Here is a 17,575-nt window from a genome sequence, read left to right as displayed (position 1 = left end):
ATGGAGGAACTACGTAGTCGGCACCTCCATCAGGTTAGCTTGCGTTGGCCTGGATTGGGCGAGAGCATGCCCGAGCGCTGATTCCACAGCAGCCAGGCGCCTAAAGTTGCAGGGGCACGCAAGCACTTCAAGGCAACCAGCAAATGCCTACTCCACTGTACGTAGGTCTCCCCAGGGCATCCGACGCGGCCTCAGCACTGAGCTCCACTGCAGCCAGCACCTCCAACCGCCTGGCCTCCACTCTATTTATTTGTCTGCCTTGCGTCAGCGCGGGCAACAGGCCGCTCAACCACCGAGGAAGCTCTCTTTCTCTGGGGAGAATGACGCCTGTTGATGTGGCGTACGTGGCTCATGGTACCCCATGAACAGGGGAGGGGATGTGATACCGGCATTGGGAGAGATGGTACCTAAACTCTCCGCCAAAATGTACTACCAAGCACGTACCTTACCTCTACGCCGCAGGTACCTCGTCATGCGTCCCCGCGACCACATGGCACCCTCCAACCTACCTCGCCCAACTCGCCGATGCGGTTCCTTTGTTGCCGGCGTGATGCCAACTTGAACATCCCAACCTGCAACTCCTCGTCTCCTTAGCGCCTGGGTCATGTCTTTCTGCCAAGGAGTTCCTTTGTCCTGTTTCTTTGAGCGGCTTCTTTAAGACGATGATACTCGTTCTGGCTATATCTATTTACGTTGCGGAAGCGTTGATTTAGTAGCTAGCCACCCTCCCCCGACTCCGCCACCCATGCTCCTCGCTCACAAGATATCCCGTCCACCTCAACCGAAGATCCCCGTTTCTCACGACCAGAGTCGCCATTTCTGTTTTCGATATTCGAGTACCGAGTTCCTCCGCCGAGAAATGACAAGCCGATAACATTTGCGCCCCCGATAGACGTTCATCATGGCTTCGCTAGGCCATTCGCGCGCGAGCAGCGTAGCCACCGCCGGCACACACTCCATGGCCAACGGAGGCGCATTTGGCCACCCCTCTGGCCCAGGAGGCCGTCGTGGAGGGGATACACCCGCTGCTTCATCAATTCCGCATATCGACGACATCCTCGCGAACCCGCGAAACATTGATGAGAATCAGTCCATCCGGAAGCTGCTCGAGGCGGCTCAGGCGTCGTTGCGCCAGGCTGAGATGGCCCGCGACTTTCGGAGACCGGCCATCGCCCTCCAGGAGTACCTCCGAGCGTCCATCATTGCTATTCAGATCATTGGAAACCATCGAGATTATTCTTCAATGCAGAGCGACCACAAGGATCTCGCACGTGCTCATACCGCCTTCCTCAACCAGCTTCGCCAACAAGATCCCTTCTACGCCAAGCTCAAGCAGGATATCATTGCGGACAACAAGAGGACCGGTGTGCAGCCCAAGATTGGCCGACCTGGCTCGTCTCAAGGGGGCAGCCGGCCCCAATCCCCCTCCAAACCAGCGGTCGATAGATCAATACCTCCGCTGAATCAACAAGTCAATGGGTCTCCCCGGTCCAGCATCAGTGGTCCTATAGCTCGGTCGAAGCCAGTTATTCAACCAAAACCCCAGGCCCTTCATGGGAACGCAATCAAGCCACCTCAAAGGACCAATACAGCACAAGATCTTGCCGCCCGGTTTGCCAACCTGAGGGGACCGCAGTCTTCGCCAGGACAGGATCCTCGCATAAAGACACATCAGATAACCCTTCCTAAGCCCATGGGACCCCGAGAAATGCCCCCGCCTAGGCCACCAAAGGTCGAACTGGACACCAATGTCCCAACTCTGCCTAAGATGCCTGATGCGATCTACAGCCCTGCTCGTGGGAGCATATCGGGTGAAGTGTCCAGGCCACCTATGAGTACGCCACGGGGCGTATACAACCGAACCTCATCCTCAGCTTCCATTCCTGGCACTCCCACGGCTTCATCACAGTCCCAGTCAGATTACTTTACCGCTCCTACACAGAGCTACTCAAACAACACAATCCCCCCTGTTCCTCCTGGGAACGCGATCAAAATCCCAGAAGGAGAGTCTATTACACCAGAGGAATTATATCAGGCCATGAAGGCCAAAGGTACCATTCTCATAATCGACGTTCGAGTTCGACAGGAGTTCAATGAAGGTCACATCATGTCCTCGTCGACGATTTGCGTTGAACCAAGTATACTTCTTAGGGAGAGTCTTTCAGCAGATCAGATTTCAGAGAGTCTTATAATATCGCCGAATCAGGAACAGTCGCTTTTCGAGCAACGCGACAAGTACGATCTAGTTGTCTTCTATGACCAAGACTCTGAGGAGATTCCCAAGCATCCTCGAAACTCGGACGATTTGGTCATTGTTTCGCTTCATCGAGCCTTGGTACACTTCAACTACCCGAAAGATCTCAGGAATCCTCCCAAGATACTCAAAGGAGGCCTGGATGCATGGGTGGATCTTATGGGTGCGGCATCTCTGCAGTCAAACGAGCCAGGACCCTCAAAGCCGGTGCAACTGCAACGGAGCCGAAACCGTGCAACGGCAATTGAACGAAGGAGGTCGAAGTATATTGTCAAGCCTCTCAGACCAGACGAGGTCAAGGCATGGCAAGAAACACTCAAGAATGACGATATGCAAACGGCATCCTCCCCAAGCTTCACACGCACAACGGAAGAGTTTCTTAGGAGGTTTCCTCCTGTTACTTTAGAACAAGAGTCCATGACTGTTCCAGAAAAGCCGCAACACCGACCGGGCTATGGGTTATCTCACAAGGTCGACTTGTATACAGACCTTCCTTCGCCGCCCACTCGACCAGCCCCTGCCCTCCCGCGGCCAAGCTACAGTGGTCTGTCTGAGGGAGGGGATGAGAGTGAGCTTTATGGCAACAATAACACGCCTCCCCCAACTCGCCTTGTGAGGGTGCCCTCGGCGAAGCCCATGGAGCAACAGTCGACAGGTGATACCGCCAAGTTCTACACAGGTCTCAACAACCCCCACAACTGGTGCTATGCCAACAGCACACTGCAGAGTCTTCTTGCCTCGCCCGAGTTTGGCCGGGAGTTGGCAAACTCGGGATGGGTGGACAGATATCATGCGCCGAGGAAGGATGATGAGAAGATTGATCATCCTCAGTTGATGATACGTATCATCTCCAACCTGTTCCATTGGATGAGCTCGGGCAAGTTCCAGGTTATGAAGGCCCAAACACTTATGGTGAGTACAATGCGCAGCGCAACGCAACGCAACGGTCCGATAGACAAGGAAGCTAACACGATGCCAGGATTATTCACGTCACATTTGCGATCAGGGCCGGAGCATCGAGCAGTTTGGTGGCAAACAGCAGCAAGACGCCCAGGAGTTCATGTCCTTCTTGCTCACTCACCTTCACGACGAGACAAATACTCGGCGAGACCGCAAGGGCCAGGCTGCGCAGCCCGACACAACGAAGCAGAGCCTCCTCCAGGCGGCGGCTGATTACTGGCATAACCATCTCGAGTACAACCGGTCTATAGTCGATCGTTACTGGCGCGGACTCGAGCTGTCGACGGTCGAATGCTTCGAGTGTCACACGCGTACTTATCAGTTCACTCCCTTCGACTGGATCCCCGTCACTGTCGGCATGGGCCGCGGCATGACGCTTGAGCAGGTTCTCGACCAGCACACGGCGGGCAACACCCTCGACGACTTTTCATGCGATCGCTGCCGACGTCCCACCCGCGCTCTGCAGTCCCTCTCGCTCGCCCGCCTCCCCTCCCTGCTCTGTGTCGTCTTCCGGCGCTTCCACTACCAGCAGGCAACCTCCGATCTGCGCAAATCCACGGCCCCCATCACATGGGATTTCAACGATACCGACTTTACGCGCTACTTTCTTCCTCCTGCGGATCGCGCGGCATGTTCTGGTGTCGAACCCACTGATCCGGCCTTCACGGGTCCGTTCAGGTATGAAGCGTATGCTGTCATTGTTCACACAGGCAGTCGCATCGATAATGGCCATTACCTGGCCTACGTCCGCGACTCGTCCTCTCACGACCCGTACGCTTGGTACTGCTGCAACGACTCGCGCGTAACAAAGGTCCGCATAGGCCATGGCGGCAGCGACGACGCTCAGGAAGAAGTCTTCAAGTCCGGCCGAGACCGTGTACCTTACCTCGTCTTCTTCCGCCGAAAGGGGATGCGATAAAAAGCGGGACGCAGTTCTGCCGAGGTTCATGACGACGACCCAATCTCTAGCTCCCTGCTACTCACCGTTGCCCGTCCGTCACCTACCACAACTCGTCTACAATCCATCCCATGGACTCGGTAGCGAGACAAGCTCTTATCATCCCACGCAGACACCTCGTATAACCTCGGAATTCCCGGCAGTGTCAAAAAGAAGAAGCAAGACCAAACTTTTCAAAGTCCAAGGACCCTCTTCTCATCTCGTTCCAGCGCCTCCATTGGGATACGTCGTGTGTGTGTGTGCTTTTGCACCTCCTAAGCCACCCCCTGTCATGTCCCCCCACCCCGTCCCTGACGTCTCGGCACTTCATGACATGTGGCAGCCCTCTTGACGGCTTTCCTCCGTCATTGGAACGCCATGCCACATGCCAAAGTGGTCCCGTCGTCACCCTATCCATTCGAATTCGTGCTCGCACTCTTTGGTCTGATTTGGCGCTCCTTTTGTTTTTTCCCCCTTTGATATGTATCTAGCCCAGCAAGCAAAGCTGGCACAGCATCGCATGGCATCGCACGGAGCAGGCAGGGTATATCTTTCTATAGCGTCTGATTTCCTCTCCTCGACTTGGGAGATGGCGGTGAAGCGACATCTCGTCTGTTTTGTCTAGAGTGCCTATACCGATACCTATACCTATATACTTATTATGCTACTTGCTGATTACCCTTGACCTACTACTCTGCTTCTTTTCGTCTCACAAGCTTCCATGATGGTACCTGATCATACCACGCTCGACAGACTCTCCGGAGTGACATGTCCACCGCCCGTCCTGACACCCCGGCGACCACAAGATTAGGTAGACGTCAAAAGATTCGAGCGGGGGGTGAAAACTCTTGGTTCCTTGCTTCACCGTCGATTCAAGCATTGATACTTAGCTCCCGCCCCACCAGGTACCGGCTTCATGCACACGTGGTCGACGGCTTTCACATGTCAGACTCTTTTTTCGACTTGATATGGATGGGTCTCAAGGGTTGCCTGTTGGGCGCAGTCACGTCAGCTCATGGAACAGAGCGGGCCTCGACGGGTACATAACTAGAGCAGGGTCGTTAAAATAACCATAAGACGATCGAGGGCCTAGATCCCCTGTCTCTGCAAATTTCCCTTCAAGATATCATCAAGCCAACGCCGCCAAACTACAGTACACATACATACACTTAAAACAGAACCGTACCAAAAGCTCGTCAACCCACCCACACACATCAACCCTCGTCATTCCTCCTTGGTATACATCCTTCCGTTGTCTGTTACCCGGCATCTCCCTTCGGTCAACCGTCTCATCTCGTTCATCCAGTGGCCTTGAGCGTGGCCTGGATATCCTTCTTGAAGTGTTCCGTAATCTTCCTTCGGTTCAGCTTCTGGGTAGCAGTAAGAAGACCCTACAATACGAGTTAGCAAATCATCACAGACACAAAAACATAACAGCAGAGGGGTCCTTACGTTGTCGGATGTCCACTCCTCATCGGTGATGAGAACAGCAGAAACGACTTCCATGCTGGACAGACCGGCGCGCTTAGCAGCACCCTGGAGGTCCTTGAGCACATAGCTCACCAACTTCTTGTTGGTGTGGAGGGTGTGCAAGTTTCCTTCGTCAACACCCAACTCCTTAGCCTTCTCATGCACCACTTTCTCGTTGGGCATGATGACAGCAATAGGACGAGAGTATTCGGGATCGGCGTGCACCATAACGTTACCCACAGTCTGGACGCCTCGGTAAACGGCCTCGAGCTTTTCCAGGGCAATGTACTCGCCGCCCTGCATCTTGACGAGATTCTTGACACGGTCAAAGACTCGCAGATGCCCATTAGCATCGAACTCTCCGATATCACCGGTCTTGAACCACCCATCGGGGGTAATGGCCTTTTCCGTCTCTTCGGGGTTATCCCAGTACTTGGTCATGACAGGATAGCCCTTGATCCAGATCTCGCCCTGGGGTGTAGCAGACTCGGTCGAGTAACCCAGCTCAGGGAGCGCGACAAGCTTGATCTCGCAAGATGCAGGAACAGGGCCAATGGCGCCAGGCGAAAACTCGAGCGGGCAGCCCAGAGAACCGTTGGCGCAGGTCTCGGTCAGACCATAACCAGCAAGCATGGGAGCAACGACAAGCGAAATGAAGTTCTTGGTACCGTCCGAGATGCCACTAGCGCCATTCATAGTGAATCGCATGCGACCACCCGTCAGTTCACGGACCTTGCCAAAGACGACACTGTCAAAGAGGCTGGCCAGCGGAAGCTTGTTCTTGGTCATGAACGCCTTCCAGCTGTATGCACCCCAGAACAGGTTTCGGAGAAGAGGACTGGCCGACTCGAGCTTGGCTGTGATGCCCTTTCGCACAGTCTCCCAAACCTGGGGAACACCGACCATGACCGTGGGCTTGAATTCACGCATGTCGCCATAGCAGTTCTTCATTGAGATGTCCGACAGGGTTCGAGGGTTACCGTATCCGAGCGTTCCTCCGATAAAGAAGACGATATTCTCGAGCGCCATTTCGAAGATATGCGCCAGGGGCAGGTAGGCCAGAATGCATTCCCTGTCACTCACGCACTCCTTGACGCACAGGTAAAGACCAGTCACTGTTGAAAATCAAAGGTTAGCGAGAGTGAGTAGAGGGGGTTGTAGAGCTTAGGACGTACCTCCAGCGACGAGAGCCTGATGGGTGATGCAAGCGCCCTTGGGCAGACCTGTCGAACCCGATGTGTACATGACGCAATAGAGGTCCTCTGGCTTGGCCGGGTTTGGTTCCACAGGATTCTCTTCTCCAAGCTGGCGAAGCTCCTCGTAGGTGATGATCTGCAGGTCTGGGTGCTCCTTCTTGAACGCCTCGACCTCGCCGCCCTTGGCAAAGATGGTCTTGTCGTTGACAATGACGACCCTGACGTTGGATTTCTTGATGGGCTCCGAGGCGGTCTTGAGCAGGTGAGAGTCGACATACATGGCAGCACAGTTAGTCTGCACGAGAGAGTGCTCGACACCGCTGGGGCCCAGAGTGTCGTAGGCGGTCACAATGGAAATAGACTGCGAGGCGGCTGCATGAGATGTGGAAATCCAGCCGACACTAGACGCTGCGTTAGACACTGGAACGGGAAGCGCAAGCATGACACTGGGGCGCGCAAGCGCTGGTGAGTACATACCTGGTGCTGCCAAAAATGTGAAGTTTGTCCTCGCTAGTCAGACCCAGCTTGCGCAGGCCAGAGCCGAGCTGCAAGACACGCTCGAGGTACTGTTGGTAGGTCAAATACTCGAAGCCGGTAAGTTCGAAAAAGGACCACTCCTTCTCGACCTCTTGGACCTGGCCGTCGACGTTCTTCTTGACCTTCTTCTTCTCGGTATGCATGTTAATCAGCTTGCGGGAGCCGACAGCATGGTGATTGGGGTAGAGGCGGGCACTGCGCTGGATGATCTCGAAGACAGTTCTGGCGTCGGGGGCGGGGGTGCTGATGAGACCGTCCTTTGCCAGAGGATGACGTCGGGGGATGGTCTCGCCGGGAACCTTTTCGTAGCCAGGAGCCTCGATGGTGAACGGAGGCTTGTGCACATGGTGCAGCGGCATGATGCCCGTTGTCCAGTCAGTCATCTTGATTGCGGGTGGCTACAGAGCAGCCGAAGGAGACGGAGGTAGAGAGCTAAGGATGGCGAGACTTGACTGCAAAGAGGAGCGCGCACAGGCGATCCGCGATGACTATGGCGACGGACGGGAGAGGATGAGGGTATCACGAGTGTGCGAGGAAGAAGGAAAGAGAAGGAGGAGGATGGAGAAAGGCAAAATAGGTGGAGGCGTGTATTAATGGATGTGATGGATGCCGGGAAGAAAGAGGAGGAAGCGAAGCCAGGCGACGGAAGGCAGACAAAGTGGAAGCCAAGCGCGGAGAAGCGCAGTGCAGCTGTTGCAGTAAAGCAAGAACATGGATGGACTGCGCCTGCAGCACCAAAGTAAAGCACCTCCACTAGGTAGGCAGGTACCTAAAGATACTTTTAGGACTCCACTTTTCCCTACAAAGGTACTTCAACCTGGCCAGGACGGGACCCGGGCACGCTCCCTTGGCTTTCTCCCGTCTAGCAACGGAAAGCTGTGATGCGACGAGACCTGTAACAGCGGCGGCCGACACCCTTGGAGAGAGGTCTCTCGTTGACAAGGTCCGGGAGCATCTCTGCGGCGCCGAAGAAGGACCATTTTTTTTTCTTTCTACCAACAGCAAACAAGACGAGAACAAAAGGGCCACTACAGCAAAAAGAACCCGAGGCTCAGAGTCACTCACAAGCTCGAGCGGCGCATTGCCCTAGGAACCGAGCCCAGTTGCGGTGCGGAGAGGACAACCTGGAGAGCTCTCTAGCGGGGCTGCACTCAGGCGGCGACGCCACAACGACCCGGCTTGACGCTTGTTTTGCCATGACAGGTGTGTGCAAGGCAAGTTGAGGGCACGGTACCTGGGTCCGGTACGGGGGGGATCAAAATCAAACTTGAATGCCAAGAAGCCGAGTAGAGGCCAAGACGAGGTCTGTTGGTGAGTACAAGCCTCGTACAAGGTCCCGTCTGTTCTGTCCTTTCCATAACCAACCTGTCCGTTGGACCATTGCAAGAAAAGGCTTCTGATCTTTCGGTCTTCGGTTTTAATACAGGGTCCCAATCCCTTCCCTTCGGCCATTTTCTCTCGAGGTGGAGTAGGTAAGGCACCTGGCTACTCCAAAAGACAGCGAGTACCGTCATGTACCCTGCGGCAGAGCCAAGCGGGCTCGCCCAGATCAGGACTCCCGTTCAGGCTTAGCTAGGATGTGAGCTACAGGGAAGCTCTGAAGGGAAGCTGGTGACGCTAGGTCCGCTGGGGAAGCAGCAGAAAGAGCCCAGAGGCTGCAGAGCTCGACACGGACGGATTGCGTCACAGATGGAGCCTGCAAAATTATGGCCTGCAAATTATGAGCCTGAGACAACGACATTCGATGGGCTTTGCAGGCTTTGCGCTGAGGTCGTCATCGGGGCGACAAGTGTACAGCAAGGTACAGACAGCACAGCGTGTCCGGCCCGTCCGAAGGCAAGATTGGTCGAGCGATCAATAAGATGCGACCAATATACGGGCGGGATTGGACGTCCGGGTGCCGAGAGATCTTTGTTGAATCACCGGCCGTTGGGATGAGGCTGGTGCTGGTGCTGGTGCTGGTGCTGGTGCTGAGCGCGTGCCACGACAAGCGGGAGGCAATGCTCTGAAGCATTGACGCAGAACCCTCCGTCCGCTACATCCGAATCCCCATCAGAATCAGCCGTCAGCACCTTATGCTACCAATACCGAAGTGCAATGGATTGTGTGGTCTGCGCCCGCCTGCAGGGCTTTTTCATGGGTGGGCGCACACGAGCCAGCAAACCTGAAGCCGACGGAGGTTGTGCCAGGAAGATCAGACCCCCTGAAGGGTAGAGGCCAAGACTGGGTTGATGAAAAAACAAACAGCCTCCATCCAACAGAGGCCGAGAATTGGCATATGATAATTGACCACCGGCACGTTACAGTAGCACCAAACGAAACGCCACACTTACTTTTGGCCTGCTGTACCTTTACAGAACTGTCCTTGGTTGATCAGTCAGGGGGCGCCTCATTCATCCCATCCCCTGCAACCCCCTCCCCAAGTCTCCCCAAGCTCAAAGGATTTTGATGACTGGCAAACCGTCCTATTCTTGATCACCTTTCCCCAACAGGTTTGCGGCAGTCGTCCCATCGGCATGCACGGAGGTGAGCTTGTTGAGCTACCGTCATACGCGTCATGACACTCTGACCTCGCTCGCTCGACTTGCAAAAGTAAGCGGGCTTGCACCAGCACTCCGACCGGACTCATAATCCGCCATGTCATTCTACTACGTCGCAGTGGCGCTCGACCTCTTTTGAGGATCCTCTTTTTGGAGAGCCATCCCGCTCCAAATGCAACGAGCCGCAGGTCAGACCCTCGTCGCCGTCGCTCCTAGACCCCCCAGCAGGAAAGCCGCCCGGAACCCCCGCCGCCTGTTCCCCCGGACTCTGGGCAGAGAATGGAAACAGGTCCTGAGGCTCGCTCGACATTGGCCTGTTGTCGTCCTCTTTCACACTACATTACATTGGTCAATCAGCAGCCCTCCTCCGAGTTCCGCGGCGTTTGATGCATCGCAGCCGAGGTGACGCATGCTCGCCGCTGGGTTCAAGTCAAACCTGCGGCATGTGTTTTGCCTTCGTATCTGTTCACATTCTTGGCATCCATATTCATCACTGGTTGTTTCTCTCCCTCCTTGCACTGCCACTTCTTGAGCGCGCATCCAAGACGCCACGCCCTGAAGCCAAGGTTTCGCTACCCCATATTGAGCTTCTAATTCGCGGCCAAGACCTGGGGTCACCCTCTGGAGATGGTCAGGTGCAGCTCGGAACTGAGGGGGAAATATTGCAGGTTCGCCTTGAGCAAACCTCAGGTCCAATATTGTAACTGCATCAAGCATAGCTCCTGGGTATGGTGAGTGAACCACCACCCCTACAGTCGAGTATCCCAAGTATCACCAGGTACTCACTCGCCAAGGGCCGGTCAATGATCCCTGGCAAGCCCTCCAAATCGGTCGTTGATGATGCAAGTGACCACAGTCGCTGCGACCTGCGATTGCCCTGCAGGGCCCTGTGCATGCCTCGACAGCCCATTTCAGTCGATGCCATCCATGACCCGTCCGGTCCAGCCAAGATAGCTTCAAAGCTGGCCCACTGGACTCCCGTCTACGGCACCCGCCAAGATGCACGTGCCCCTCAGCTATCAAGTCCTCGACTCGGATTCACCAATCTCCCCTGTCACTGGTGTTGCGCCTCCAAGACGCCAAACTTTAAGTCAACATCCTGTCGAGAGCCGGCGCCAAGCCATACATGTGCTGAGGAGTACTCGATGAGCGATTATTGCTTCCTACTTAGCCGCTGGCGTGGCATGTCAGAGGTAGGTCTCCTTTGGCTTCGTCTCACTCTGCCGTGTTTCATGCTTGCCAAGTGGCATCGTCTATCATGCCGAGTGCGCCGAAGGATGCCTTTCACGGACTACGGCTAGAAGCCCATCAGCATGGATACACAACTTGATTCGATCTATCTGTTTGCCTGCTCCGCAAGGTGCAACAGCATCCAATCCAGAAAAGGGAGAGATTCATAGGGCTGGAGCTAGGTTCCAGGGGCCCATTCCTGACCTTGAGGCCTAGACCATTCCATATCGACTGTAGGTAATCAAGCTCCAAACGTCTGGAGTCTCTGAAGGCGGCAAATGCCGCCAGTTCAGGGCAGGTTGTGAGGCCACAGACGAAATGCGTCTCAGCGGTGGTAATTAAAACATGATCCCAGTCAGCCACCAACTCATTTCCCACTATGGCCGATATGCGCATACGGCGTTCGGATAGTCGCAACGAGACGGAACATCACAATTGACAACTGTTTATTAACCTGATGACAGAGCGCAAAGATGTTATAGGCCTCCTATCCCTAGGCTCCCCCTGGACCCTGGATTTAGTGCTGTCGATCTACGATTTGGGTGCGGGCTGCGAATGGCTCTCAGGGGTTCGACGTGGAAGTTTTCGGGGCAATCAGTAGCCGCCAAGCCTCCATGCTCTGCAGCGCAATGCAACACGGCTCCAGGTGTGAACCTTGGGAGGGCATTCGGTGCCATTGTTAACTTTCTACACTCAGATTACGCATCGTGAAGCATCTGGATGACTTCTCCTTTTTATCGTATCCACGATAGGCGATCCACGACGGGATCCAATAGTTGGCCAAAAAAGGGACCAAGGACGCGAATCCCAGGGCGGGTCTCTCGGGGTCTTGAGCGCGCCGATTGGCCGCTACCGACCCCGAATCTCAGGGGTACTTGCCTAATTACACTGCCAATGCCAATGCCTCCCATCGTGAACCTCGCCCATTAAAGCATTTTCCCCCTCACATCTTCAACGTCTTGGAGCAGTTTCAGATCTGGCGCCCACGAGAGAGGGAAAGAGAGAGCGCAAGATAGGACCTCTTCAATTTGTTCAGATCGGGAGTTATAGATCGATCTGGCCACCCTCCCATCATGATTCGGCAAAGTACCGAGCGCTCCAATGACTGGCTGAGGCCAGTTGCTGACGACGACGAGGATGACGGCTTCCTCGCTGCATCTGACGATGCTGAGGCCAAGGGATGTCTTGACGAGGGCAATCGATCGACCCTGGATTTGGTCACGGCCACGCTCCCCGTGTACATGACAATTCATCGGTGAATCCGCCCAATTTCGCGCCGTGGTGAAGGCTTCTCTGGTGAAGGAATCAGCGTGCTAACTCTCCTTGAGTGTAGAGTCCGTCGGCTAGTGCTTGCGAGTATCGGTAAGTTTTCGTTGTTTAACAATTAAGAGTTAATGGCTAATTCCTCGTCAAGATGACCCTTACACTATGGAGCACTTTAGAGATCCCAAGATGAACGCCCTCGTTGTGAGGCCCTTGGTTGAGCGGCTCTACAACCCAGACGACATCTCAGTCGGTAAGTCCTGACGTGAGATCCTTCGTCTGCAAGATCTTTTCCTGACATGGAGCCACGTAGTTTATTGCCTACTGGCCAACCGTGTCTCATTTCTGCGAGACCAGTCCAACACGGTTCATCAGAGCGTCAACCAGGCTCGGGCCATCTTATGTGAGCTGCTCGCTAGTCGAGTCCTCCGACGCTTTCACGAAGACAACCCAGGGCCCCAGGGCCTTCTGCTACTTGCCCACATCCTCGTGGAGGGATTTGACCCCTTTCAGGGTGCTCCGGAGCACATGGAGCGTCGTGGACGTCGCCCGCAGTGGCCTGGGGCTTCCCAAGATGGCTCCGGCTCAGAGAGGAAGGTGACTGCTCTGGAGCTTGCTATTGTTTCCGAAAGCAAATTCTTCATCAGCTCTTCAGCCTGCCAGCGAGCCGTTGACGCTGTCCACAACGGCCAAATTATCTATACACCTCTGTCCTTTATGGATATTCTTCCGGATCACTACAAACGCCGCCCCATCTCTCTTTACGACCCCCGAACGGCGCCTCTCCTTAACCACCACCGCCTCATTGTCCCCTCCAACAGGAATCTCATCGAACTCGTTCATTTCGTCATTCTTCTAGCACTCTACGTCATGACTATGGTCTCGCGGCACTCAGAAGTCAACATGTGGGAATTTGCCTTTTGCGTCTACACAGCCGGCTGGCTTCTCGAAAAGATGGCGGCTATCGTTGAGCATGGTTGGGAGGTTCACGCACAAAATTTATGGGCTTTTCTCGACATCACCTTCGCTTGCGTCTTCGGCGTCTACCTCCTCGCTCGCTTATACGACTTCCTGGCTGATCAGCTTCACTCGGGCTACGGTCTACCGATTCTTTGCGTCGCTGCGCCAGTCATGTTGACGCGAGTTGCCTTCAATCTGCTACCTAACAATCTCGTCTTCATCTCCGTCCACGCCATGATGAAGGACTTTACTGTGCTTACCTTCTTGGCGACCTGGTGCTTCACCGGCTTTCTTCTCGCTCTGCAGTGGCTTGTTAGTGCCAGCAACGATGGCAACAAGGAGTTCAGTTGGTATGTTGTGGGCAAGTGGATGCTCTGGATCTGGTTCGGTCTCGACGGCGAGGGCATTGAGGAGTCGGTGCGGTTCCATATCGTGCTTGGTCCAGCGCTCATGATTGCCTTTGCATTCCTTGGCAACACGCTCTTTTTGACAATTCTCATCGCCATGCTCACCAACACCTTCTCCAAGATCGTGGCGGATGAGACGGCCGAGATTCAGTTCCGACGGGCCGTCTTGACGTTTGAGGGCGTCAAGAGCGATTCCATCTTTTCCTATCCTCCCCCATTCAACATCCTTGCGCTAGCCACGCTGCTCCCTCTGAAGCTCGTCACGACAGCTCGAGTGTTCCACATCATCAACGTGGCGCTCATCCGAACGCTCAACTTCCCGACGCTACTCCTGATCAGCTTTGCCGAGCGACGACGGTTGTGGGTGCAATCCAGACGTGCCTCTGGGAAACGCTCCAAGTGGCAGTTTACAGCTCTGTCGCCACACAGCGACATTCAGGCTGTCTTCAAGTCGGTACCGCCTATGGAGATTTCGGACATAATCGACCAACTGGACCCGTTGGGAGAGGTGCCGATCCTGGAAGATGATCTGATGCCGACAATGACGGGCGACAACCCTCGATCCAACCTGCGAAGATGGCGGATGGTACAACGAGAGGGACAGAGGCCCACAGACGACAATGTGATCTGGAGCGAGAGCAGTAGCAGTGGCCCCAGTAGCAGTGGCCCGAAGGAAGACTGAGATGGAGATGGAGAGAGGTGATTTACTAGACTAGACTGTCCAGCATTGCAATGGCGAACTGGTGTTGGGCTGGGTTTGCATTTGGGTTGCAGCATAACTATAACTGTACATAATAAACCGGATAGAGTTACTTTGGCAAGACTGAAAGGAGTCTTATCGTTGGATCTATAAACTCAATCACAATGGAGATATATATTCCTTACACATTTGTTAACAAGGTTCGACTCAATGTATATTGCGAGATCTGGGGAGTATATACTTGAACAGAGTCCTGATTGGACAGCAATACGTTGAGTAAAAGTTGGGTTCTCCTTATTGCCTTTTGTTTGCCCAGCTCTCTGCTCTAGGTGAAGCTCTGTATGTATATGTAATATGTACCTATATCATTAGATGATGGAGCTACTGAGAGCTTTGCACTGCCAACCCTAAGTGCTAGGCAAGAGACTTTATCAACTATTCACACTATTCTACATGTCTTTGGCAAGTATATCATGCTTCTTAGCCTCAAAGGTACGTATATCTTGTCGGGGTGGGTGGCATCCACCGCATGGATGAGTGTGCCTGAGGCGGGCCCACCCCAGCAACAATCAATGGATGGAGCCCCGCCGTCATCCACATGCCGCTTGATCGCTTTGAGAGCAGAGCTCCAAGCACAAGCACAAGCAAGCATTAAGGCTGGGCTAACCTCGAATGGTCATGAATTAAACAACTTCAACAACCACATTCGCGCCCATGATCAGTGATACTCGAATACTCACCGCGTACGAATACGAATAGACCATCGACAAGAGGAGTTCATCCCCCCGCCATGGCTCCAGGTCACGACGACCAGCCGCTCTCGCTGCGACCGAACCCCGTCGCCGACCGCAGGCCCAAGAACATCGCAGACTTCATCGCCCGCGTCAATGCCCAGCCCGGCGGCTTCAGAGCTCTGTCCGAGGATAAGCTGCGCGAGGAGATTGCCGCGCGCGACGCCGTCAATGGGGATGCCGCCGAGGACAAGGACGTGGACATGGCCGAGACAGGTCAGGATGAGGACGACGAAGACGAGGATCAAGAGGCAGAGAGGGATCCTCAGGAGGTGCGCATGGAGGTGTTGAGGAACATTGAGCAAGTCAACCTTGGCCTGGACATGTGTGGCACGCGCTAATCTTTCTCACAGCATCGCCGGAAACACAGCCTTCCTCACCCTCGACTTCCTCTCCCTCCTCCTCTCCAAGCAGAACCCCACGCAGGCCGGCGTGACCCTGTCGCAGGGCCTGCGCGACATCGCGGGCATCGGCACCATGGGCTTCGACAAGCTCGACGACCCGACCGTCTCGCCGGCAAAGGCCAAGGATCACGAGGACGTGGCCGTGGGCTGGACCATCATGAAGGTCAACAAGACGCGCGACGCCGCCGAGGAGGCCTGCAAGTTCCTGCAGAAGGAGATTGCCGCCGAGGGGAGGTACTGGGATGAGATTGTGGCGGTTCAGAAGAATGGATGGTCTATATCAAGGGTCCCCAAGGAGAGGCACACGCTTGGTGTTCGATTTGGCTTTTCAGAAGGTTGGTCCCGTACACTTTTGCTACTGGTCTCTTGCTCACACGAGAAACAGCTGCATCCGATTTCAGAAACAACGGTCTAGCTCCTATGCGGAGAGGAGATGACGGCGCAGTCCAGCTCGACTGTGGCCGACTAGGCGGCGTGTCAGAACGACTCGTCGTGACCCTCGAGAAGGACGGCAAAGTCACAGGCCGCTCTGCCCTCCCCGCTCAAACGACAGACGACGCCCCCCTGGAGGCGCGAGTCCTCGAGGCCCGCAACACCATCTTCTCGCAGGAGCTCTGGTACGAGATCAGGCGCGAGGCTCGCAATCTGGCCGCATACGATGTCAAGCCCGACGGCTCCCGCCTGACGTGCGACTTGGATCCCGCGTCCAAGTCCAAGCTGACCATCGAGCTCGTGCCTCTGGGCTCACAGCCGCTGTTGGATGAGTCTCTACCCGACAATCACCTCGCCGAGATGGCGGCCATCTCACTTCACATCCTCCTCACCTCGGCTCATCGCCATGCCGAGCTCATCAGGACACGCCCTATACCGCCTCATGTCACCCGCACGCGAGGCCAGAATATACACACCCTCGTCCGGCCCGTCATCGCCTACTTCATGCACTACCGCCACCTGATCAATGCCACCACCTACGTCGGCCGCATCGTACAGTCTCTTCGGCACGCCGGCCTCCCCGCCAACTTCATCCTGCTGACGCCCCGGGTCTCGGATCCGGACCCGGCGGACTTAAGGGCGCCCCCGAGTTCGGTTCCGGGGGCCATGGTCCGCAATATCATCCCTCCCATCGACTTCAACCTCAGGCTCACCCTCGTCCCCGGTGCCGTCATGGACGTCCGCGGCCGCACGTTTCTCTTCCCCGTCACCGCCACCTACTACCAAGTCACCACCCCTCCGAACTCGCTCATCGCCCGCATCTGCGCCCCCTTCCGAGAGGGATACCCGACCCCGGACGCCCTACACGACTACCTCAGCACCGCCACCGCCCGCGTCCTGGCCGAGCACTTCCGCTCCCTGCTCGCCTCATCTCCCTCGGGCACCCGGTGGGTCAAGAGCATTAAGGGCGACTCCATCCGCGACGCCGATAAGGAGGAGTTCGAGATGCGCTTCGCCCTCACCCGCGAACCCAAGCTGCTCGTCACGGGCACCTCCCAGGTCGAGAGTAAGACTCTACGACAGGAGTGGGAGTGGAACCCTGACACCACCTCCGAGCCGGCGAGTCTGCAGGACATTGTCCAGCGCGAAGCCAAGAGGGCGTTTCCTGAGTGAGGAGCAGCCTGTAGGCATCAGGGGTTGGCTACTGGCTACTCCAGACTCGCTCAATACTTGAGAGGCCTTGCCTATCATGGGACATGAAAAGTAGTGGTTCAAGCGATTTCAATGGCGTTTGGCAAGATTAAATCCGGGGCATAGTTACTTTTAGCATATCAGTTGGGGATATACCCATTTTCCGCATCTATTCCAAGAGAATACACCTGTTCCAGGCATGTCTACTGTAGACTTCACTATTCTCATTCATATGATGCTTCAATTATCAAAAATATGCCCGCTTGCTCTAATTCGTCGGTGTCTCATCTGCTCTAGACCATC

The 17,575-nt window shown here is 55.2% G+C and overlaps 4 protein-coding genes across 4 annotated transcripts; 3 read left to right on the top strand and 1 right to left on the bottom strand.

Annotated features, from left to right (window-relative positions):
- Positions 1–901: 901 nt before the first annotated feature.
- LRP88_04982 (uncharacterized protein) lies at positions 902–4,133 on the top strand (the record flags this gene model as incomplete). Its single annotated transcript, XM_083241546.1, has 2 exons — positions 902–3,166; positions 3,234–4,133. 2 exons carry the CDS (start codon positions 902–904, stop codon positions 4,131–4,133), a joined length of 3,165 nt encoding a protein of 1,054 aa, XP_083102694.1.
- Positions 4,134–5,449: 1,316 nt separating this feature from the next.
- LRP88_04981 (uncharacterized protein) lies at positions 5,450–7,737 on the bottom strand (the record flags this gene model as incomplete). Its single annotated transcript, XM_083241545.1, has 4 exons — positions 5,450–5,542; positions 5,604–6,736; positions 6,797–7,218; positions 7,295–7,737. The coding sequence occupies 4 exons, from the start codon at positions 7,735–7,737 to the stop codon at positions 5,450–5,452; spliced, it is 2,091 nt and encodes a 696-aa protein (XP_083102693.1).
- Positions 7,738–12,197: 4,460 nt separating this feature from the next.
- Positions 12,198–14,436, top strand: LRP88_04980 (uncharacterized protein; the record flags this gene model as incomplete). Its single annotated transcript, XM_083241544.1, has 4 exons — positions 12,198–12,379; positions 12,458–12,486; positions 12,539–12,591; positions 12,745–14,436. The coding sequence occupies 4 exons, from the start codon at positions 12,198–12,200 to the stop codon at positions 14,434–14,436; spliced, it is 1,956 nt and encodes a 651-aa protein (XP_083102692.1).
- An 808-nt stretch (positions 14,437–15,244) lies between these two features.
- LRP88_04979 (subunit 17 of mediator complex-domain-containing protein) lies at positions 15,245–17,254 on the top strand (the record flags this gene model as incomplete). Its single annotated transcript, XM_083241543.1, has 3 exons — positions 15,245–15,546; positions 15,599–15,984; positions 16,035–17,254. The coding sequence occupies 3 exons, from the start codon at positions 15,245–15,247 to the stop codon at positions 17,252–17,254; spliced, it is 1,908 nt and encodes a 635-aa protein (XP_083102691.1).
- Between the last annotated feature and the right edge of the window lie 321 nt (positions 17,255–17,575).

This window comes from Fusarium phalaenopsidis, assembly GCF_050370095.1.
Source record: "Fusarium phalaenopsidis strain FUZ10S chromosome Unknown contig_32292, whole genome shotgun sequence".
In the NCBI taxonomy this organism is placed as follows: domain Eukaryota; kingdom Fungi; phylum Ascomycota; class Sordariomycetes; order Hypocreales; family Nectriaceae; genus Fusarium; species Fusarium phalaenopsidis.
Note: the sequence above shows the minus strand (reverse complement) of the source record. Positions and strands in the feature narration are given on the sequence as shown.